This window comes from Nyctibius grandis, chromosome 7 (genome assembly GCF_013368605.1).
Source record: "Nyctibius grandis isolate bNycGra1 chromosome 7, bNycGra1.pri, whole genome shotgun sequence".
Lineage (NCBI taxonomy): Eukaryota > Metazoa > Chordata > Aves > Nyctibiiformes > Nyctibiidae > Nyctibius > Nyctibius grandis.
Window position 1 is genome coordinate 36,969,529 of NC_090664.1, and position 22,548 is coordinate 36,992,076.

The window sequence follows — 22,548 nt, forward strand, 5'->3', positions numbered from 1 at the left end:
GGGTGATACTGTTGTGGGTGTCTATTACAGGCCACCGGATCAGGATGAGGAGGGTGATGAGGTCTTCTACAGGCAGCTGAGAGCAGTCTCGCAATTACAGGGCCTGGTTGTCGTGGGGGATTTCAACTACCCTGATACTTGCTGGGAGGCCAACTCAGCCAGCCATCCTCAGTCCAGGAGGTTCCTCCAGTGCATTGATGATAACTTTCTGATGCAAATGGTGGATGAGCCAACTAGGAGAGGAGCACTGCTGGATCTTCTCCTTACTAACAAGGAGGGTCTGGTTGAAGAGGTGAAGGTTGAGGGCAGCCTTGGTTGTAGCGACCATGAGATGGTAGAGTTCAGGATCTCATGTGGCAGGACCAGAATAGCTAGCAGAATCACAACCCTGGACTTCAGGAGGGCCAACTTTGGCCTTTTCAACCAATTGCTAGGGGAAATTCCATGGGACAGGGTACTAGAAGGTAAGGGGGCCCAAGATAGTTGGTTAGCATTCAAGGACTGCTTCTTCCGAGCTCAAGATCAGAGCATCCCAGCAGGCAGGAAGTCAAGGAAGGGTACCAGGAGACCTGCATGGTTAAAGAGGGAACTGCTGGGCAAACTCAAGTGGAAGAAGAGGGTGTACAGATCATGGAAGGAGGGGCTGGCCACTTGGGAGGAATATAAGTCTGTTGTCAGAGGATGTAGGGAGGCAACTAGGAAAGCTAAGGCCTCCTTGGAATTAAACCTTGCAAGAGAGGTCAAGGACAACAGAAAGGGCTTCTTCAAATACATTGCAGGTAAAGCCAACACTAGAGGCAATGTAGGCCCACTGATGAATGAGGTGGGGGCCCTGGAGACAGAGGATAAAAAGAAGGCGGAGTTACTGAATGCCTTCTTTGCCTCTGTCTATACTGCTGGAGGCTGTCCTGAGGAGCCCCGGACCCCTGAGGCCCCAGAAGAAGTCAGGATAGAGGAGGAATCTGTCTTGGTAGATGAGGGCTGGGTCAGGGACCAATTAAGCAATCTGGACGTCCATAAATCCATGGGCCCTGATGGGATGCACCCGCGGGTGCTGAGGGAGCTGGCGGAAGTCATTGCTAGGCCACTCTCCATCATCTTTACTAAGTCGTGGGCAACGGGAGAGGTGCCTGAGGACTGGAGGAAAGTGAATGTCACTCCAGTCTTCAAAAAGGGCAAGAAGGAGGACCCGGGTAACTATAGACCGGTCAGCCTCACCTCCATCCCCGGAAAGGTGATGGAACAACTTGTCCTTGGTGCTGTCTCTAGGCACATCAAGGATAGGGGGATCATTAGGGGCACTCAGCATGGCTTCACCAAGGGGAGGTCATGCTTAACCAACTTGATAGCCTTTTATGAGGACGTAACCTGGTGGATAGATGATGGTAAAGCTGTGGATGTGGTCTATCTTGATTTCAGTAAAGCTTTTGACACGGTCTCCCACAGCATCCTCGCAGCTAAACTGGGGAAGTGTGGTCTGGATGATCGGGTAGTGAGGTGGATTGTAAACTGGCTGAAGGAAAGAAGCCAGAGAGTGGTGGTCAATGGGACAGAGTCCAGTTGGAGGCCTGTGTCTAGCGGAGTCCCTCAAGGGTCGGTACTGGGACCAGTTCTATTCACTATATTCATTAATGACTTGGATGAGGGAATAGAGTGCACTGTCAGCAAGTTCGCTGATGACACAAAACTGGGAGGAGTGGCTGACACACCAGAAGGCTGCGCAGCCATTCAGAGAGACCTGGACAGGCTGGAGAGTTGGGCGGGGAGAAATTTAATGAAATATAACAAGGGCAGGTGTAGAGTCCTGCATCTGGGCAAGAACAACCCCATGTACCAGTACAAGTTGGGGACAGAGCTGTTGGAGAGCAGCATAGGGGAAAGGGACCTGGGGGTTCTAGTGGACAGCAGGATGACCATGAGCCAGCAATGTGCCCTTGTGGCCAAGAAGGCCAATGGCATCCTGGGGTGTATTAGAAGGGCTGTGGTTAGTAGGTCAAGAGAGGTTCTCCTCCCCTTCTACTCTGCCCTGGTGAGGCCGCATCTGGAATATTGTGTCCAGTTCTGGGCCCTCAGTTCAAGAAGGACAGGGAAGTGCTAGAGAGAGTCCAGCGCAGAGCCACAAAGATGATTAAGGGAGTGGAACATCTCCCTTATGAGGAGAGGCTGAGGGAGCTGGGTCTCTTTAGCTTAGAGAAGAGGAGACTGAGGGGTGACCTCATTAATGTTTATAAATATGTAAAGGGCAAGTGTCATGAGGATGGAGCCAGGCTCTTCTCAGTGACATCCCTTGACAGGACAAGGGGCAATGGGTGCAAGCTGGAACACAGGAGGTTCCACTTAAATATGAGGAAAAACTTCTTTACGGTGAGGGTGACCGAACACTGGAACAGGCTGCCCAGAGAGGTTGTGGAGTCTCCTTCTCTGGAGACGTTCAAAACCCGCCTGGACGCGTTCCTGTGTGATATGGTCTAGGCAATCCTGCTCCGGCAGGGGGATTGAACTAGACGATCTTTCGAGGTCCCTTCCAATCCCTAACATTCTGTGATTCTGTGATTCTGTGAACAGGACAGGAAATAGTGATTTGACCAAAACTTTTTGTGGCAGTAAATCAATCAGCTTTAACAGGAAAGTTTTCTTGGATCCAAGATTGAATTCCTGATCATAAAAAGAAAACTCCTTCCACATCCATCTTCTGTCCTCCAAGGAGCTCATACCCCAGTAATTAAAACACACATTTGGGATGTAGGATGCGCAGAATCAAGGTTCTGCTGTATCTGGTTTGGAACAGGGATCTGAATTTCAGCCTGAAGCGTACTGAGCACAGGTCTATCTCTGTTGGTTCAGCAGATGTTGATTCTCTGTTGAAAAAGGGGATAACCCCAGTGGGAGGGGCGGGTCTGCTACCTACAACCCGATGGCCTGTAAGCTACAGCACTGCAGCATGTCGTGCCATGAGCCTCTCTTCTGAATCACAGGAGCCTGCACACCTCACCCAGGGCCAGCAAGTAGCCCCTTGGCACCACTGAGGGCTCGGTGCCAGAGATGGCACCCCGTACAGCTCACCAAGGTAGTGCAGAGCGTACCATGCCTGCAGCACGGTGACTTCCCGTGCCTGGAGCCAGGGTCGGTGCCAGCAGAGGATGGAGGCACAGAGGGAAGGGGCATCCCCTCTTCCTGCCGGGCCCCTCCGCGCTGCCTCCCGCCCTGCCCTGACAGTCCTGGCTCACCGCGGCAGAGGTGAGGTGCAGTGATGAGGGGTGGGAAGGGGGGCTCTTTTTACCAAATTAACTGAAGAGCCCAACGCAGTAGTGGATTTTGCTGCCTCTGATACAGAATTCCTATATAGTATTGGACCAGTTATTTAGAGGCTTTATAAAAATGGCTATTTTTTCCCCAGTGTTTTCTGCATGCCTCAAGCATGATTTGTAGGAGTATTGAGTATTGTGGCTGAAACTGAGATTCAGGCTTTGAACCTTTTAAACAATAATGTATGTCATCAAAATCAGCACGTTGCATGGTAATGCGCTGATTTGGAAAATGCAGATGGAAACCAGGCAGTACTTTTTGGGCTACTGGAGCTACTGTTGGGTACCTTGTGAAACACCAGCCTTATGGCTCCTCATTCCCCAGAAGTCCTCTTATTTTAGGCTCTCTTCTTTGCAGACATTTAACTGCAGAGCTGTTCTTTTCATTCCCAGCCTAGCTCAAAGAATTTTTCCCTTCTCTCAGATCAGTACTGATATCATGTACTGACAGTACAGAGCAGCATCAGGAATGTCCCGAGTTAATCCAAATGCCTCCCCCTTTGCAGCTTCAATGGGAAGCTCTTTCTTTACTCAACCACCCCTGTGTAGCGGTGCCTCATGCAGCTAGACAGTCAAGTGACTGATTTATGCCTCAGTTATGCCCACGTTTGTGAGCAGCAGTTGTAACTGCAGCAGAGAAGGCTATTAGACTTTTGAAAATATATTGTTGGTTTTTATGTAAGTATTATTTTAATAATTGGCCCTTGTTCTATCAATGAGTTAATATAGGACAAAGGTAATGTGCTTGATATATTAATACCAATTTTTTTTTCTGGGAAATAAATGAACCTCTTGTTGAGAACAACTCTTACCTTATCACCCAGTATAGGTTTGCAGTATTGTGCATATTGTTCATAATTGTGCATAACACAGTATACAGTTCAGTGAGTGCCATTATTTGGAACTGATTTAATAGATAAACCATAATGAATTTCAAGGAGGCATAGACAAACAGTGTGATAATCAGGAGCAGGAATTGCCATGAGGAAATGGATTTACAGGATTATAGGGAAGTCTCACTGGGTTTAATGCTACACACACCTATCGACTGAAAGTTTGCTTCTGTGAAGGAATCAGTTAAAAATAGACTTGGAATTTGACTCATTGGAAACCAATGCTGCCACTGAATATTTATCATTCACTGAGTATTCTAGTGTAAAATTACTGTATCCAAGAATTTTATAAAAATAGTGTCTGGCTTGTAAAGATTTAGGAGGACAATACAGTCTTACATCTTTCCTATATGAATAAAGCTCGTTTTGTATATAGGGTTGTTTGCTTGTCAATACCATTATATGTTTAATATGTGAAATGCTAGAACTAAATTTAAGGAAAGGGCAATTGATTCATTTCTTTAAAAGCCTAGAAGAAATCTGTAATTTTGAAAAGGCTTCTCTCTCCAAGAAGGTACAGGACATGCTTAAATCTCATTTGCCTGAAAATCAGTCCCAATTGGCTTAGTTAAATTTCTCTGTGTGCACATGCCATTTGCAGAAACTGTTGAACCAGCTCTGTGCTTTTGCTGCATTTCTTCATCAAAAGGACACAAATCTTTTTCTTGTTGTTTCGGTGTATGTTACACTTGTTATAACCTTACCTCATGCTGTATGCTTTGTACAAGAACCTGATTGTCTTGGCTTTTTCCATTCTTTGCTTCATTAATGCTCTCCCTTTCCAGATGTTTTGGGTATGTATACAAGCTTGCAAATTACTTTTCCTGCTGTTTTGTGTTCAGTGCTTTGTTGTACCTCACAGAACCACCGTGTGTTTCTCGTAACTGGCTCGCTGTTAGACAAAAGCCAATCCTGTACTGTGTAGCTAACTATTTCTTTTAGAAAATCTTGCCAGTTTTCCTTACTTACTTTCAAGTAGTTCTAAAAATAAAGTTGAGATTGGCAAGTAAACGCTAAAGATTAGGTTTTACACTGCAAATTTCTAAGGTGTGTGCACCTAATCTGCATATTCTAACACAGACATGTGAATGTTGATGTAAAATATATCATCATGTGTATGGTAAATTGATTGTGGTCAAATGGCTGTGAATCTCTTTATTTGCTTTGTATGTGCATATGCAGTAACCAGTCAGGAATTTGCATGTGCAATTGAGTGCCTCCCTTTAGAAAGTTGTCTCTAGAAAATGTATAGAGCTCCTATTCACATCATTAGGTTGATATCCCAGAGTTTCATTTTCTGAAAATTGAAACATAAATGCTTGAAGAAATAGTAGTGGATCACCAGTGCAAATTTCAGCCTTCTACTTTTATTTTCTTGATATCTCTGTAGAAAGCCAGTTGAATACTTGAAACTATGGTAACAATTTATTTTATATATATATATACAGACATTATAGATATATATATATATGATAAAGTTATGTATTCTCCATGTTTGGTAATTTAATGACAGTTGTTGTATATGGTAAGTTTCAAGTAAATGCTTCCCTGACTATAAATTAAAATAATTCGGATTTGACCAAGAGTGTATTTCCATTCCAAAGTCTCAAAGATCTAATATAGTTCAAAGAGAATAAAAAAGATGTTCAATGTGTTATGGAAAATCCTGATTGTCGCTTTATAATTTATCTTCAAGATAGCTGGCAGAAATGTCCAGAACTCTCACTTACAGGCATTAAATCCTCAGATACAGTAAAGTACTCTGCTAAACCTGAAGCTGCCTTGAACCAGAATGCTGTAATATAGTAGCCAGGAGCTTTTGGATTATCATTAGAATGTGGCTACACAGCTTTTTACACACAGATGGGGGAAGAGTGGCTTGAAGATCCTGAACCTATTATGAAATTTATCAGCCTCACATGTCTCAAAATGCTCTTGTATCCTGCTGGCCGAGCCTTCGTTTTGTTAACATCTAAGGTCAGAGTCTCTCTAATGAATTCTCCAGGTAGTTCTGCATTGGTTTGGTACTAACTTTCCAATATTCTCACTTACGAATACTTTTTTTGCTACAGTATTAGCAAAGTATTCTAGTGAAACTTCCCGAGTGCTTCCAAAGGACATAAGGAGGAAAAAAAAAAATTCTTGATTTTTGTAAATTAGAGATAGCTCTCAGCAACATGTCACTATATTTTTTCATTATACTGCACTGAAACACATACGATTTATAACTGTCTTGAAGCAAAGCATGTGCTAGAGACAGAGCAATGTGCTACAATAATTTAAGGTCACAGATATCTGTGTAATAACTAAGATACCTGAACAGGTGAATTAAATATTTTTAGCAAGTTAGCTGTTTGCTTAAGAATACAGTTTGCTTCCCTTAAACTATTCACCCCTGTAGATTCAGTTGATCCAGTATTTTTTCTTTCTCCTAGGCTCATGGAACTGATAGAAGTTGGTGTCTGTGTCCTCATTTTATCCCAAGACTAAGGGTTTGGGCTGTTCAGTCAGAATGCCAAGAAGTCTGTGTTCCTTTCTGTTCTCTGCTAACAGAGGCATGAACTCATAATTTCCATCAGCATGACAGGGCTATGATCACCTTTATGATGGTTGTCAGTCGGTCCTGCTGAGCCTTATGCATTTTGCATAATAATTAAACTTTCCCTGGAGAAAGAACTGGAATCCACATGTTTTGCCTCCCGCTCTAAGCATCAGGCTACAGAGTCACTATCTCTCCTGCTCAGTGAATACACAAATGTTTTGCGAGTGGCACACCATCAGCAGGGGGGGTTGAATAGCCAGCGATGGAGTGGTTCCACATCGTATCTGTGAGAAAGGCTGAGCTTTTTTATTTATGTTTGTTCTGAATAAAACAACAAACCTAGGGAACATTTACTTAGTGTCTATGTATGGACTAGAGCTGTAAAAGCCTATAGGACTGCACTGAGGAATGAGGCACAGTGCAGAAATACCCAAGTTACTGCCAGCCTGATGCGGTGCTATCCATTATGAACTATGCAGAGACACTTGCTTGGTCTCCTGGGCAAAATAAATGTTAACTTCTTCTTTGCCCAGTCTTACAATCCCAATTACCCGCTAACAGAGTGTAGGGGAGCTTAATGATGGATGCAGCACTGTGCTGCTGCACGGCACCTTCTGGAGCGGCTGTGGTTCTACCTGGCGCAGTCGTCTCAGTGCCACCCTCCCCTGTGCAGTGCTCATCCACTCGTGTTTGTGCTGCAATCTGCTGATTTCAAGCTTTTGTATTCATAGGCCATTAAAATTTACTTCCAGTTTAAACCTGGCATAAGAAGCATCATTTCAGGAATGCTATTGTTTTGCTAGCCCAGGGAGATAGGGGAGGAAGTCAATGTTTTCATGTGCTATTGAGTATTTTTAAATGACACTGTCTGTTTTGTATTTTCACATAATTACAGTATTTCGTTTCAGGAGATGTTAGTCCATTATAAGTAGATCTTGATTATGTTGAGGTTTCCAAACATCACATTGTATCTGTAAATACCACTTGGATGTGTGTGTGCGCTCAGGGCCATCTGAATTCTGTCTAAACTGAGCCTCAGCAGGCAGAAAGAGGAAAACCCTGTTTTCCTGCAGCACCTCACCCCATAGCACCCCTTCAGCGGAGCCCCGGTGTGAGCACCACGCGGAGCAGCAGACGTGCTCCTCTCCTTTCTGCCTTGTCCCTCGCAGGAGCCCCATCTGTTAGGCGTGAGTAACACGTGCAGCCACTTTCCCTGGAAAATATTGTCATCCTCCCACTCCCACCCTCCCCTTTTTATGTAACAAGCAGGTGGCTAAGGGATTTGCTTGAGACCAGGGAAATGTAAGTATATTCACAAAACTATATTTATGTTAGAAATTTGATTAAAACACCTGTAATTCAGATATCTTCTGACCCATTGCCCGAGGACTAAGCTAGAGCATTTATTCCCTCTTACTTGCTTTTATTCCCCTCCAAGACTTTTTCCTTCTTAGCTGGGTACCCTGGAGGGGAGACACAGAGTCTTCTGCTCCCCAGCATTGCCACCGCTGTGGAGTAGGACATCTAATTCTGCCTGGAGACCACGAGGCTGAACCTCCCTGGCTGGAAAAGCGATGGAGCCAGCTGTCCCATCCAACATGACCCCACTGTTAGCTCCCTGCATACCCAGAGCAACCTTGGTGCTTGAGGGGAGGAGAGGATAAGACGAGAAGAAAGAGGCCAAGTACTTACATATGTGGGGGTTTCTTAACTCGCTTGCTCCAGACTGCTCACACACCATGTAGCTTTCTGGATCGCCCTCGGTAACATCTTGGTCTCCCCACTTTGTACACAGCAAGCGCAGGCATCTAATGTAGCCTGGGATAGCCTGCTGTGGCCAAGTACCTGCATTCTGGTTAGTGCAAGACCTAATGTAGACACTTTAGTGATTTTCCTCACAATATAAGCATGTGTATAAACACACATGCTCACAAATTAAAAACTAAAATTTGAATTCTGTCAATCAACCTCATGATTTACTTCTTAATCAAGAGGTGTGTGGGCACAACTCAATAGTCATCACTTCCTTTTTGTTTTTCTTTTTTCGTTTTCTTGGATTTCAGATATGACCGTTATCCATTTCTCAGCTGGTTTTTTTGTGCAATACTTTCTGTGTGCTTTTAAGGCACTGGGGATATATAGCACATTTGTTTCTTTTGCCTTTGTTTTGGAATTCCCAAGGCTGCCTTAAACTTTTAAACGTTTCTTTAGTAATGTTCATGGAATTTAGTGATCAATTATTTTGAAGTAAGTGTGCTTGTATAAAAGAATTAGCATAAGAAAAATCATGGCTACTGATGTCTGTTCTCCTTAATTTATAAAATTATTTGAAAGCCATTTGTGCAAGGTGTTGCTGATAATTTTTATATGACATGCATTAACATAGGTATGTTTTTTCATGCTATATGTCTGTAATATCAGGAGCTCTGTTTAGAAAAAGAGAACGCTTTGTCTCAGTGGCTGTTGCAGTCCAAGTAATAATTTACAAATCTGTTTCTATGCAAAAACAGTGCCACCCATACCAAAGAGAAGTGGACAAGGTCAAATTGAATAGGATGTTAAAGTCATACTGTACTCAGTTGACAGTATGTGAACTTCACTGTTCCTACTGAAGATCAAAACCTCTTTGCTGCGTATAAGCAATATTTTGTGGTTTCTTTTTGGCCCTTGCAGGCCAGAAGCATGGCCATTTTGCATCGCATCCACATCACAAAACTGCCATCTTATCAGGGTCTTCCTAAAACATAGTGCTGATGTAGCCACTGCTCTGTCAAGTTGGGTGTCCCAGTGCCTCCTGGCTGCTATGGATGCTTTCTGCCCAGGTTTGAAGGAGGGTTGTGTTTCTCCAACTGTGTAGAGAATGTTCTTTTACCATGGCATTGTGTAAGTGACTCTAAATTCCATCATAGATCATCTTGTTATTAGTGAATTTACATAGATGCAATGCAGTGTTGCTGTGTCTTTGCCTTCACTTTAGGTGAGATTATTGTAATGAACTGTTAAAGATTTTTGCTTGATGTTCACTTGTAGGGTCCAGCTGGTGTAAAGAATATTTGTCTGTCCCATAACGGGATAAGCCATTTACTTGTGCTCTTATTGCACTGAATTTCTATTCATTTCAGGGTACAGTAGGGATATTTGGAATTAATATATGGGAGTAAGTTTAAATGTGCAATATTTGAAGTTGGCTGGGAGATGTGTACTTCTTGCTTCTTAGAGTTGACCCCCTATTGTATGGAATAGATAGTTGAGTGCTCCTGTCATTTAAAATATGTTCCCTGTCTGATTACCAGGGAGGCCACATCAAATAGGTTGTAAGGGTCGCTTTAAAATTTGATAGCTTATTTCTGGTTTTGAGTGATGTAGCTGGGCTGCCAGCATTTCATTATGATTGTCACAGTAGATCTAATTATGTTTATGCCTCTCATTATGATTGGCAAATATAATTTATTGGAGTTAACTGTTATAGCCTCACTGTTATGCGTGTCCAGTACATCAGAAGGGACGTTATTATAAATAGATGATATTCACAGAGGTGGGAAGATTGCTAATCTATTACTGTGCTGCTTTGAAGATACCACACTGTCATTGTTCTCAGCTCCCTATTTTAACTACCAGTGACATTTATGTTACTATCCCCACATGACATTTAGGGTTCTTTGCTTACTTTGGTCAAAAGTCTGTGAGAAAATTTGTGTTGAGTGTCTTGTTGGGAAAGAATCTTTACAGGTATAGAATTTTGGTTTTGAGATGTTGCTAAATAAAGATGAAAACTAAAGCTGCAGCAGTAGATAAAGCCTTTGTCATCTAATAAGAGAAACTACAATTATTTAAGTAATTGCAACAATCTCATGAGTAGTAAAAAGTTAGAATACAAGGAAGATTTCAAGCAAAATGCAGGCTTTTCCAGAAGCTGAAGAAATACTCTAAGGGACAGGAGATCAGGATCTCTTTGGCAATCTCTGTGGCCTTTTTTCCATCTATTCTTGATTGGAGAGGTAGACACACAACGTATTAGTTCATGAGCCATGCAGTGTAGTTCCTTGAACTTTTCTCCTATACCCAAGTTAATAAAAACAAATACTGAAATACTTTTTAGTTGATGGAAAATATATCTCTCTATCTTTGGACTCAGGTGGAAACTATTGATTCATACAACCATAGTTTTCTGCAATTATTGCCCTGGGAATGTTTCACAATAGAAAATACCCTGAGGCATACTCTGCCCTGGCAAAGGGTTGTTTCAAAAAGTGTAGCAGGAAATGTAGTTCACAGAGATGTATTCTTTACTGGCAGAAAAGTGCTTCCAGCAGTGTAGCAAATACTGCTTCCCCAGACAGAATTATGATACACTGGCAAAAAGACAGATTTTGCTGGTTATAAATTGTGTTGAACAAGGGTTTTTAGCAGTCTGGAATGGTCTTAAAATGATAGATTAACTGATACTGTTATACTGACTGAAGTGTTGAGCCTGGTTTGAAATTGCAGGAGAGCAATCCAAACTCATCATCAGAACAGTATGACAAATTATCTCCGATATGTTTATTCTAGTTGTCATTTGGACTTCAATTAGGGATAGACTATTGACTATCTTCTGCTAAATCACTGAGACAATGGTGTTCAGTCATTCCAACAATATCTCTATGCAACGAAGTTGTGGAAAATGTAATCATGAATGTGTGAAGAACCATCAGAAGTTCTGTCTTCAAAACTGTGTTCCTAATTCAGACAGAGCTGGGCCACAGTGCTTTTATCGACAAGCAGGAAAGCATACAGCGATACTTTCCATGCCAACACGCCGTGCACATCTCGCAATGTTCTCTGCTGTAAAAGACTGATGGCATGTACTTAGCCAAAACTGGAGATAACTACAACCAGATGGAGGTGATCTCTAATAGACAGAAAACAAAGTCAATCTCCTCCAATAGAGAACATCATATACAGATTTTCTGATGGCCATTTAAGATGTTGCTTCCTTTATAAAATGTTCGTAGTAGTCACCTATTGATTTGGAACCAAAAGACTTTGAGCTAAATGGAGACTAGCTGGGATGCTTTGCTCTGTCTTGGAAATTTTGCAGCCTTATCATGGTACCTAATTATTCAGTTGCTATTTTAAGCTAACAAAAATCAATCTCTTCACACTTCTTGAAAGAGACCATTTGCTATAGAAAACTCTCTCTAGCCAGATCAGGTAGGCCGTGTTTTCAAGCAAACATAATGCTTGTGCCAGCGTAATAGATAAAATGCTGATAGTGTAATTTCAAGAAACTCTCTAATAAATAAGTTTTTGGTGTGTCTTATTGTCATTTAAGTTTCTGTTGGTTATCTTCTAATATTTGCTTTGAATGGGCTAGGTATCTAATCTGGTTTTGGTTCATGGCATGTGCACAACCTATAAAGGGAAAACCATATGAACTACAATCTTGTCTGGCTCTATAACTTCCTTTGTAGACTTGCACAAATCACCCAAGTTCTGTAATTTCTCTGTGTCGTCAGCCTATAGAGAGATTTGAGCAGTCAAAGATGATTCCATTTCAAGGACGATTTTGCTATTATAAGATTTAGTTTTGTTTCATTTGGGAATGAAGATAGTTTCTACATCACTTCTGAAAGCAGACGCAGTCCATCTATCTTGGAGAGGTTTGCCCTGGAAACTACTGCCATTGGGCAGGGTGCTGAGGAGCTGGGAGCATGAGTTACCAGAAGACAAGATGATGATTTCTGGGAAAATCACCTTTCCAGAATTCCTGGGGTTGTGAGGAAGCTACCATAGCATTATTTGGATTATTCAGTTACTTTTTAAAAAAAGTGTTTTACACATAGTAATCGAAATTTTAATATGGTACCATGCTGAGGCCAGTATGTGAAGGAAACTGTTTTCCAGAGGTTTGATAAGTTGAAGTAAATGGAAAAACAGGAGCTTCTACAAGAAGAGTCGGAAGGATGATCCAGGGAACTATAGCCCTGTCAGCCTGACCTCGGTGCCAGGCAAGGTGATGGAACAGATCATCCTGAGTGCTATTACATGGCACATGCAGGACAATCGGGGCATCGGGGCCAGCCAACATGGATTCATGAAAGGCAGGTCCTGCTCGACCAACCTGATCTCCTTCTATGACAAAGTGACCCGCTTAGTAGATGAGGGCAGGGCTGTGTATGTAGTCTATCTAGACTTCAGTAAGGCATTCGACACTGTCTCCCACAGCATCCTCCTAGACAAACTGGCTGCCCGGGGCTTGGATGAGTGGACTCTTCGGTGGGTTAAAAACTGGCTGGATGGCCGAGCCCAGAGAGTGGTGGTAAATGGGGCAAAGTCCAACTGGTAGCCGGTCACTAGCGGTGTTCCCCAGGGCTCAGTTCTGGGGCCAGTGCTGTTCAATATCTTTATAGATGATCTAGACATAGGGATTGAGTGCACCCTCAGCAGATTTGCAGATGACACCAAGCTGGGTGGGAGTGTCGATCTGCTGGAGGGTAGGAAGGCCCTACAGAGGGATCTGGACAGGTTAGATGGGTCGAGACCAACGGCATGAGGTTCAACGAGAACAAGTGCCGGGTCTTACACTTCGGCCACAACAACCCCATGCAGCTCTACAGGCTGGGGGAAGAGTGGTAAGAAAGCGGCCCGGCGGAAAGAGACCTGGGGGTGCTGATGGACAGCCGGCTAAACATGAGCCAGCAGTGTGCCCAGGTGGCCAAGAAGGCCAATAGCATCCTGGCCTCTATTAGGAATAGTGTAGCCAGCCGGTCTAGGGAAGTGATCGTCCCTCTGTACTCGGCACTGGTGAGGCCGCACCTTGAATACTGTGTCCAGTTCTGAGCCCCACACTTCAAGAAAGATGTTGAGGTGTTGGAGCGAGTCCAGAGGCGGGTGACCAAGCTGGTGAAGGGTCTGGAGGGTCTGTCCTATGAGGAATGGCTGAGGGAGCTGGGGTTGTTTAGCGTGGAGAAGAGGAGGCTCAGAGGTGACCTTATTGCAGTCTGTAACTACCTGAAGGGAGGTTGTAGTGAAGTGGGAGTCGGCCTCTTCTCCCGGGCAACTAGTGATAGGACAAGAGGACATAGCCTCAAGCTTCACCAGGGGAGGTTCAGGTTGGACATTAGGAAGAATTTCTTTTCAGAAAGGGTCATTAGACATTGGAATGGGCTGCCCAGGGAGGTGGTGGAGTCACCATCTCTGGATGTGCTTAAGAAAAGACTGGACATGGCACTTAGTGCCATGGTCTAATTGACAAGGTGGTGTCAGGGCAATGGTTGGACTCGATGATCCCTGAGGTCTCTTCCAACCTGATTGATTCTGTGATTCTGCTAATATAGACACCTCAGTACGTCTTAATGCCTATGTTGGGCATTCCAGTTTGAGCAAGTCAATTATTACATAGGATTGAAATCAGAGCTGAAATTGTCTACATATGGGAAATAAATTGCATAGTAAGATTACCATGTGATGCAGCAGGCATTCTCACCTCTTCTTTTCTTACATAAATGGACTGGGGTCTTGTAAGAAAGTGTTAACAGTATCTCTCCAGGCTGGGATTGCAGGACGCAGTGGAGGTGAGAGAGGCAGGCAGTGCTGCCTGCGAGGGCAACAAACCGGGGGCAAAACACTCTCGTTAACGTTGCGTTCATTTCCCTAGCGCGTGCCAGGGATGCACACAGCTAACAACTCCTGCCAGCCTGAGGAGCATCACACCAGTCTACCACATCTTTACATTTCTTAAAACTAATCGCCTTTTAATACTTTCATAACTCTAATTTTCTACTTATCTGCAGCTGAAGTTCAAAGTGAAATTGAACGGATTTTTGAATTAGCAAGGACACTGCAGTTGGTAGTGCTTGATGCTGATACCATTAACCACCCAGCTCAACTAAGCAAAACCTCTCTGGCTCCCATTATAGTATATGTAAAGATTTCTTCTCCTAAGGTAAATATTTTACTGATATTCATGCTGTTTCAGTCTTTTCTTTTTTTTTTTCCCCCCGCTTTTTTTGGTCTTAAATGCAGATAATCACATGTCCTCATTAAAGTTCAGAGCTATATATTGTTATTGCTTCCCTTCGGATGGTGAAATATTATTAATTTAAAAAGTATCTTAGCTCTCGTGTTACCAAAACCCATTTTGGAAAAGATGCTGTAGCTCCCATGGTTTTTTCACATTGGGATTACGCTTTTAGTATCAATCAAGTGAGTAATGCTAACAGTTTGTTAAAAGAAAATAGTATGGAAATGAAAGAAACATTTTCACATAATGAGTATCAGACTGAGTGGTAAACCTTAACATCTCCTAATAATGTACTCTTTCATTCTGTGAAAAAACTTGCACAGACCTTGTGAAGAGGCATTTGAAAGAGAAGAACAAATTTATGGGAAGAGAACTCAGGAGAGCAATTCAAGAATTTCAACTTAGAAACAAACAAAACCAGAAGCAGCAGAGGAAAATAGGAGGGGAACTTTTTACTGCTTGTAACAGGAAAGGAGATGTTGGGAAGTAAATGAAAACTAGGTTGTTCTGGATGTAAACAGCATGGAAAATGCACCTGAAGCCAGCAAATGAAGAATTTGATCTGCTCAAGTGGACAGTTAAAAATGTAAACATTTTAAGTGGTTATATATGTACATTAAGCCCAAACCTGCTCACTTTTATTAATGTCTTATTTTTCACAGGTTTTACAGAGGTTAATAAAATCTCGAGGGAAATCTCAGGCCAAACACCTTAATGTTCAGATGGTGGCAGCTGATAAACTGGCACAGTGTCCTCCCGTGAGTTACTGTTAATTTATGTCTTGCCTTTGAAAGGTGCCTTTCTTTTCAAGCACGAGGTTAATTATGTAATTTCTGGGAATGTTTGCCCTCTTCTGGCCACATTTCGCTATTGCTTTTTTTGCAGAATGCTTCTTGAGGTCTCTGGGCTTTGCATAAGGGTGCAGGGGAAAAACAGCCCTAAAGACAAGCAGTTACTAGGATGTGTGCTGATACATTCACCACTTGAACAAACTGCGCATTTGTTTCACTTGATAATTTTTTTGGGGTTATTGGTCTAAAAATGAACCCTGTTAGTGATGTGCTTTATCTCTGGCAGTTTAGGGTAAGGCCGGTGGTTTGGGTAGCTCCCCTGGGGTGTATGTCACCACAGCCCGTCACTGCTGGCATTCTTGGTCACAATTTTGGCAAAGAGCTGTGGGGTACTGCGTAGCTGAGAGCTCTGCAGTTCTGTTGATGTGCACTGAAACAAATTCTCTGAGTTTCCACCTGTGAAGTGGAGATGATGAGACCCCAGCTGTGTTTTAAATATGGCAAGCATTATTACCTGCATACTCAACTGTCAAGAGTATAGGTTCAGAAGATGAAGGTTCAGTTCAGTTGCAGATATGGGAATTTGCCATAGTTACGCAGCTGAGTGAGGGGAATGTTTTCATCATTTAAGTTCAAGCATCTCAGTTAAGAGACTAGTCTCTTCAGGTCCCCAATAAGTCAATGAAGAATGCTAGAGACCTGCATAGGCTCTCAGAGCTGCCTTCAGGAGTACTTCTCTCTCCTTGACCAGGGAGGGAATGGAGGAAACTCGCCTCCTAACTTTAGATGCCTAAAATTAGACTGTGTGACTAATCTCTTGCCTAATATTTGTACAACACTTGGAAACCAGATGATCTGCATTACTTGTGTTTCTTACTGTTATTAGTTACTGGTCTTAGTTTGTCTTAGTTTTCTCTTAGTTATTCTAGATATGGTGAGTGAATCCCTGTTCCTGCCATTCCATTTTGTTCCAATAGCTAAAAACTTCAGTATTTAACCTTTCTTTCTGCGTATTTGAGTTTTAAGATTTGTTCAAGCTGCCTCTTCCTATCGTTATTGACTGTTTGTCCATTACTAAGTGGAAGTCATGAGGACTTGCTTTAGCAAGTGTAACATTAGTGCTAATTAATGATTACCATCTTTTGTATCAATTGCATTTAAAAAAAAAACCAAACAAAAAAAGGTGAAATATCTTAACACAAGTATTAGAAATATGGTTCATTTTTGATGAATGGAAAGTGTGGTCATCAATGTCTCTAGCTGATCTCCCTTTAGCTGGTCGTTATTCTCACTAAAACCTTTCCTTTATCAGGAAATGTTCGATGTAATTCTTGATGAGAACCAGCTTGAAGATGCTTGTGAGCACCTCGCTGACTATCTGGAAGCCTACTGGAAGGCCACACATCCACCTAGCAGCAATCCTCCTAACCAGCTTCTCACTCGCACACTTGCAACAGCCACTCTTCCTATTAGCCCAGGTCCAAATATTAACTTACAGGTACTGTTTTCATGCTATCTTTTCTTTTCTTTCTATCAACTTCTTCCTCTTCCAAAGCACACTGGTAATCTGATACTAGCATGTGCTGAATACGTCTTACTGTTGTTGATAGAGTAAGAGCTTTTTCAGTAGACGTTCACCCATTCTCAGTATAAAAGGCAAATACAGGCACATTATTATTGCTATTGTATTCACAGTAGCATGTGTTTGCATATTGACTAGGGGGCTGGTTTTGATTCTAAGGACTAAGCCTGACTGAAGACATATGGTGATGTAAAGTGGAATACTTAAGATTTTATTGTGTCTAGGACACCACTGTGCCAGTAATATGTGTACCAGCCACAAGCATTTTTATAGCTGGCCACATGTAATCCAATCAGAGGAATAAAACTGGACTAATACTATGCACATTACAGCCTCTGGTAACTCTCTGACTGATGGGCACACTATTGCTAATAGGCAAATCGCAGCCCCAGAGGCCCTGCATGACAAATTGGGTTATGTACAGAGCAGATCCACAAATGGTGGAGGGAATCTGTTCCTATCTTCCTACAGGCTGTAGAGTTGTAGAGACTGAGAGTGACTGACTGTATTAGTGAAGTCTCAAGGTCAAAGTAGCCCTTCCAGTGTTTCCTTTGTTCTTTTTTTCATTGGATATTGCTGTGAAAAGTACATACTTCCTTCGAGCCAAACTCTTACATAAAACCCGAGTCCCGCTACACATTCTGCAGAAAGACCTTGAGAAGCAGCATGTTCTGAACAGCAAGGGTACTGTCTAGCGAGCTGGGAAAAACAGGCTTTATTCCCACCTCTGCACTGACCTGCCTGTTGACTTTGGGCATATTTTGACCTCTTCTTTTCTCCTTCATCTTTCCCTTTGTATAATTGTATTAAGGTTTTCAGCATAAGGAGATCCTCTTCTTTGTATATGTGTTGCATAGCATGAAATGAGGTCTTTAAAGATGCTACTTCATTATAAATAGTGAGTGATGCCTTGAGGCCAAGAAGATCACAGTGGGGGTTAAAATACATCTGTCCCAGCTCAAATAATGGCTTACTACATCTAAATTTCCACCTAAGTTCCATATATGCCAATAAGTTACATACATATGTCGGTTAGAATTCATAACTTTGGCTAACAAAAATGCCTCCTTTTAGAAAATCAAAGAAAAATATATCTGCACCCAAATTAAAATGCCAAAAATTTTCTTTTTGTTTTTATGGTCTTGAAAAACAATTTTTTGTGTCAATTTATTTCCCATTAGAAGACCATAGGCTAGACAGGTTTGTTCTTTAACAAGAAAAATTGCTTTAGCCACCTTGCAGGGTATCTCCTCCTATGCTTTCAAAAGAGTTACAGGAAAAGAGACTGTAAGCTATAGCTCATTTCTGCATTTTTTTTGTCCTCAGAGCTGAACCACCCTGAAAAAAACATGAGCTGGAAGAATTTCTGAGTATGAAATTCAGTATTGTTGTGTGCAGACTTGCTAGCTAAACTTTCTTTGCTTTGTAGACATGTTTATTATTTTCCTCAGGGGTTTTTTATGCCTTTTGAGTGTGGATTTATAGTTCACTTACTCATTTTATTAACCACATTCTCTGGAGGAACTATACAGCGTTTTAATAACACTTTTCTGAATGCTGTGCTATCTCCTTACAAATTAACAGATTTTTATTTTAAGGACTAAAAATGAGAATGTATTTGGCGTTTCACAGTTTGTTTATAGGTCTACTAATCCAAAAGTGCAAAGCAACAGGGGTCCCTTACGGAACATAGAACTTTAACGTTGCTTTTGTTTCATTTTCCTATGATACATTTTCAGCTGACATCTCAAACCTGAGCCTGTCACGGTCTTTGAATAGAGTGGGTTTATTTTCTAATCATGGTGGCTGAACCCATTCTCTCAGTAGTGTTAAGACCCTCTATTTGGAGAATTTAAAGTCTATGTCTGTGCCATTTTTGTGGACCGCTTTGCAGAGAAAAACCATGCCACTAACCATTTGGCCTGGAGAGGACACATCCGCGCTGCAAAGCGTTTGAGTCATTCTCCCTGGGTCCAGTGCAACACCCCTTTGCCGTGAGGTGTAATTGGGTTTTGAGGTTTTTCAGCCCTGGGTGTACATTGTAATGAGAGATTTGTGTTGCCAGCTGCCAGAGTGGTATTTTTATAGCATGATGCTGACTGTGTGCATTGCATGGTATGAGGTGCTTGAAGGTGTGAGGCCTCCTGGGACTGTTTGAAATTAAGTTGGTGAAGACCATAAACCTCCTGTCTATCTGATGGAGAGCTTTGGAGCAAACTGTCCTGACAACTGTTCTCAGGTTTCCTCTTGTAGGGAAATAGTTGGCTAATTCCAAAAAGAAGACTGGAGCAACCTCACACACATATGGTGCAGGCAATTATGGACCACTGGATAGAAATAGGGAGCAAGCCAAATTGGCTGTATGGACACAGATTTCTCTCTCTCCTCTTTCATCACTGCTTAAACTTCTTCCCAAGGACCCCTACTTCTTTGAAATTACAACCTGAATAATGAAACGGGCTTATCTCAAACTTTCTCTGTTTTAGGCAAAAACCTTATGAGATTGGGCCATAAAATTCCTGCACTGCAGAATCTAATCCAAATCAGAGCCATAATTTGGTTATGAACCGCAAAGCCAGACCTTAATGCAGATTCAAACATTACCTGCTCATTGTCCCTGTAATATTTAGGGAAAGTGACCGTCACTGAATTTGCCCATAAATCCCAATAGCCCTAACACTATTCTGAAATTGCAGATATTGGTTCTAAATTTATTGATTGTGCTTCTCCACAAATACTCAAAGAGAAGATGCATCTGAGTTTGTAAAAGTAGCATTCCATTCAAAGCAGGTTCAAATTTTGCATTTGTTCTCAGACAATAGCAATGACAGATTTTATGAATCATGATTATATATATATAGGTACATACATATTTGGCATTTGACCATCTGAGAATTAAAGGATTTCACGTGTGTACCCAGTTTATGTGCCTTAAAAAGTCACGGTTGTGAACTAATAAAAATGTTTATATATCCAAAGCAGGCATTGCTTTAGACTTTTTAGCTTTTCACTTGATTACATTTACACTTCACCTCCTTTGAGTCACTTCTGTTCACCTTGAACACATCTATTCATGTTTACAATTCCTACATTCCTTTTCCAGCAAATCAGAATTATCTTGAGAATCATAAAAACAAGAACAAAAAAGAAATTTGTCCACCGTTTCTGTTACCTTGTTCTCATCTATACCATTTGTTTCAAATTAGGAACACATGGAGTAACCCAGCTAGTTGCTGGGAAGTTTACAGTACAAAATGTTGTCTTAGGAAATGAAAATTTGTCAAATTCATCAAATTCCTCATTTGAAATGTGTTGCTTTTTATAAGTTTCTGATAAAATACAGATTAGTTCCCATCCAATTTCCTGGCATTTTACTTTTTGGGTTGCTAGGAAACCCACCTGCCAGGATCTGTGGCTGAAGGACAAAATTTCCTCCTTCCCCTAGCTCTTTTCCACAACATACAAAGACAGAAAGAAGATACATTCCTGAGCTGCCCGGGAGGCAGTCCTTATTTTTAGACAATTCTGAACATAGGAGGGCAAACCTTAGACTGACTTTGGTAAATTCAGAGCAGTCTCACAAACAAATGACTGTGTAACTCTGTTAAAACCTACTTTAATTTTGTGCCAGTAGCGATGATTATGTCTTGATGTTCTTCACTTCATGTGAGAAGGATAATTCAATTTCACCATAAACTACTTCTTAAAATTTTTCAATTAAGCTTGAAAAATCTTTGGCTGTGGTTTGGGAATAAAAACAGGTTAATGTAATGAAACCCTCAAATGAGTTAAATAATGCCACTCGTTCGTTTTGCAGTGATTTCAAAGCATTATGCTGGTGAAGAGTAGGTTTGATATTACCTGGTAATTTTTATTTCAGTCTTTTAATAGTAGTGGTGTGTTAGGAAATTCTTTAGGCAATAATATCGCTCTTTTCCTGCTTTCCTTGGTGATGGTCTGTATTCTTCAGCTCTTAAAATTATGAGGTCAAAGTTTAATTTTTCATTGCCATGAAGAAATCAAGTTATTGCTGCGAAAAACAGAAGGTCAGTGATACTATTAGTATCATAATACAAACTTTATTCATACCAGATCTAATTACATTTTTTTCTCTAAAAAAACAAGCTACTCTGCAAGAGCCATGGTTTTGTACTTTGGTTCTCTGCTGGAATCCACCTCCTCAGCTCTCTCAAGTCACTTCCCCATAGCAGCTGTTTCCAAGCAGGCATCTGTAAACTCTCAGCTGATACCTGCCCTCTCCTGGTGTGATATGTCCTCTTCAATTTCTCTGCAGTGTGTCCTGCTTCTGCATGCTCTCTTTTTGGCTGGAGTGTGGTAGGCAATTATTGCTAACTGGAATAGTCAGAAACATTACAGGAGGTGAGAAAGTGTCACACAATAACCCGAGTACCACCCTTCATTCTGATTAGAGTGAAAGGAATTGTTTGTATTATAATACTGAATTTTCACTAAAAGTTGAACTCTAATGTTTTTTTCTAGTTTAGATTCAAAGTGGATTGTTGTGTACTTGAGTTTTCTTGTTTTCACGATACTTTCTAGTTGAATTTGATATTGGGGAAAGTTTTTAAATGTGTACTTCATGTATGTGAACTTACTGCTGGTTGTGATAGCAGGGATCTCAAGGAGACCAGAGGAATGACCATTCAGTCCCTGAACGCAGCAGTTCACAAATTGAAGAGGAAGCACGGGTTGAACCCATCAAGAAATCCCAGCATCGCTCTTCCTCAAGCCAACACCACAACCATCGCAGTGGTGTCAGAGGCCTTTCTAGGCAAGAAACTTTTGACTCAGAAACACAAGACAGCAGAGATTCGGCTTACGTAGAGCCAAAGGACTACTCACATGAGCACGGTGACCACTATGATTCTCACAGGGATCACAATCATAGAGACGAGTCCCACGGGAGCAGTGATCACAGACATAGAGAATCAAGGCATCGCTCAAAGGAGAGGGACCGCGAGCAGGACCACAATGAATGCAACAAACAGCGTAGTCGTCATAAATCAAGGGACCAATATTGTGACAAGGATGGGGAAGTGATATCGAAAAAACGTAATGACACAGGAGAATGGAACAGGGATGTTTACATCCGTCAGTAACTTTTGCCTCTGGCAGTCTTGTGTTTCTTTGAAGTCTTGTAACAATGCCCCTGGAAAATATCGTTGGGTTCTTCATTGCAGAACATATGGTATCCTTCTGTATGCTGATTTGTATTGCTGTTGCTTGCATAGCAATAGCATGAAATAGAATATTCATATACTTATTTTTTTGGTTAGTGCTATATGAATTAGCGCAGTACAACTGCAGAGTTCCTGATGTTGTACTATGCCATTTTTCAAGCTGTTTTTTGGTAGCTGCCACTTGGACAATATCTGTTGCCATCAAGGTGTTGTTAGTGTTTTTTAAAAA

At 41.8% G+C, this 22,548-nt stretch overlaps 1 protein-coding gene across 3 annotated transcripts in view; it reads left to right on the plus strand.

Annotated features, from left to right (window-relative positions):
- Window positions 1–22,284, plus strand: part of CACNB2 (calcium voltage-gated channel auxiliary subunit beta 2) — a 278,037-nt gene extending 255,753 nt beyond the window's left edge. For 2 of the 3 annotated variants that reach the window (XM_068404461.1, XM_068404463.1), the window contains exons 11-14: window positions 14,516–14,667; window positions 15,408–15,503; window positions 16,849–17,034; window positions 21,753–22,284. In XM_068404461.1, coding sequence (XP_068260562.1) covers window positions 14,516–14,667; window positions 15,408–15,503; window positions 16,849–17,034; window positions 21,753–22,238 — 920 coding nt within the window. In that variant the 3' untranslated portion in view covers window positions 22,239–22,284. Of the gene's footprint in view, window positions 1–14,515; window positions 14,668–15,407; window positions 15,504–16,848; window positions 17,035–18,444; window positions 18,493–21,752 lie in introns of those variants that run through there. The other variant, XM_068404464.1, reaches the window with a different exon arrangement.
- Window positions 22,285–22,548: the final 264 nt, after the last annotated feature.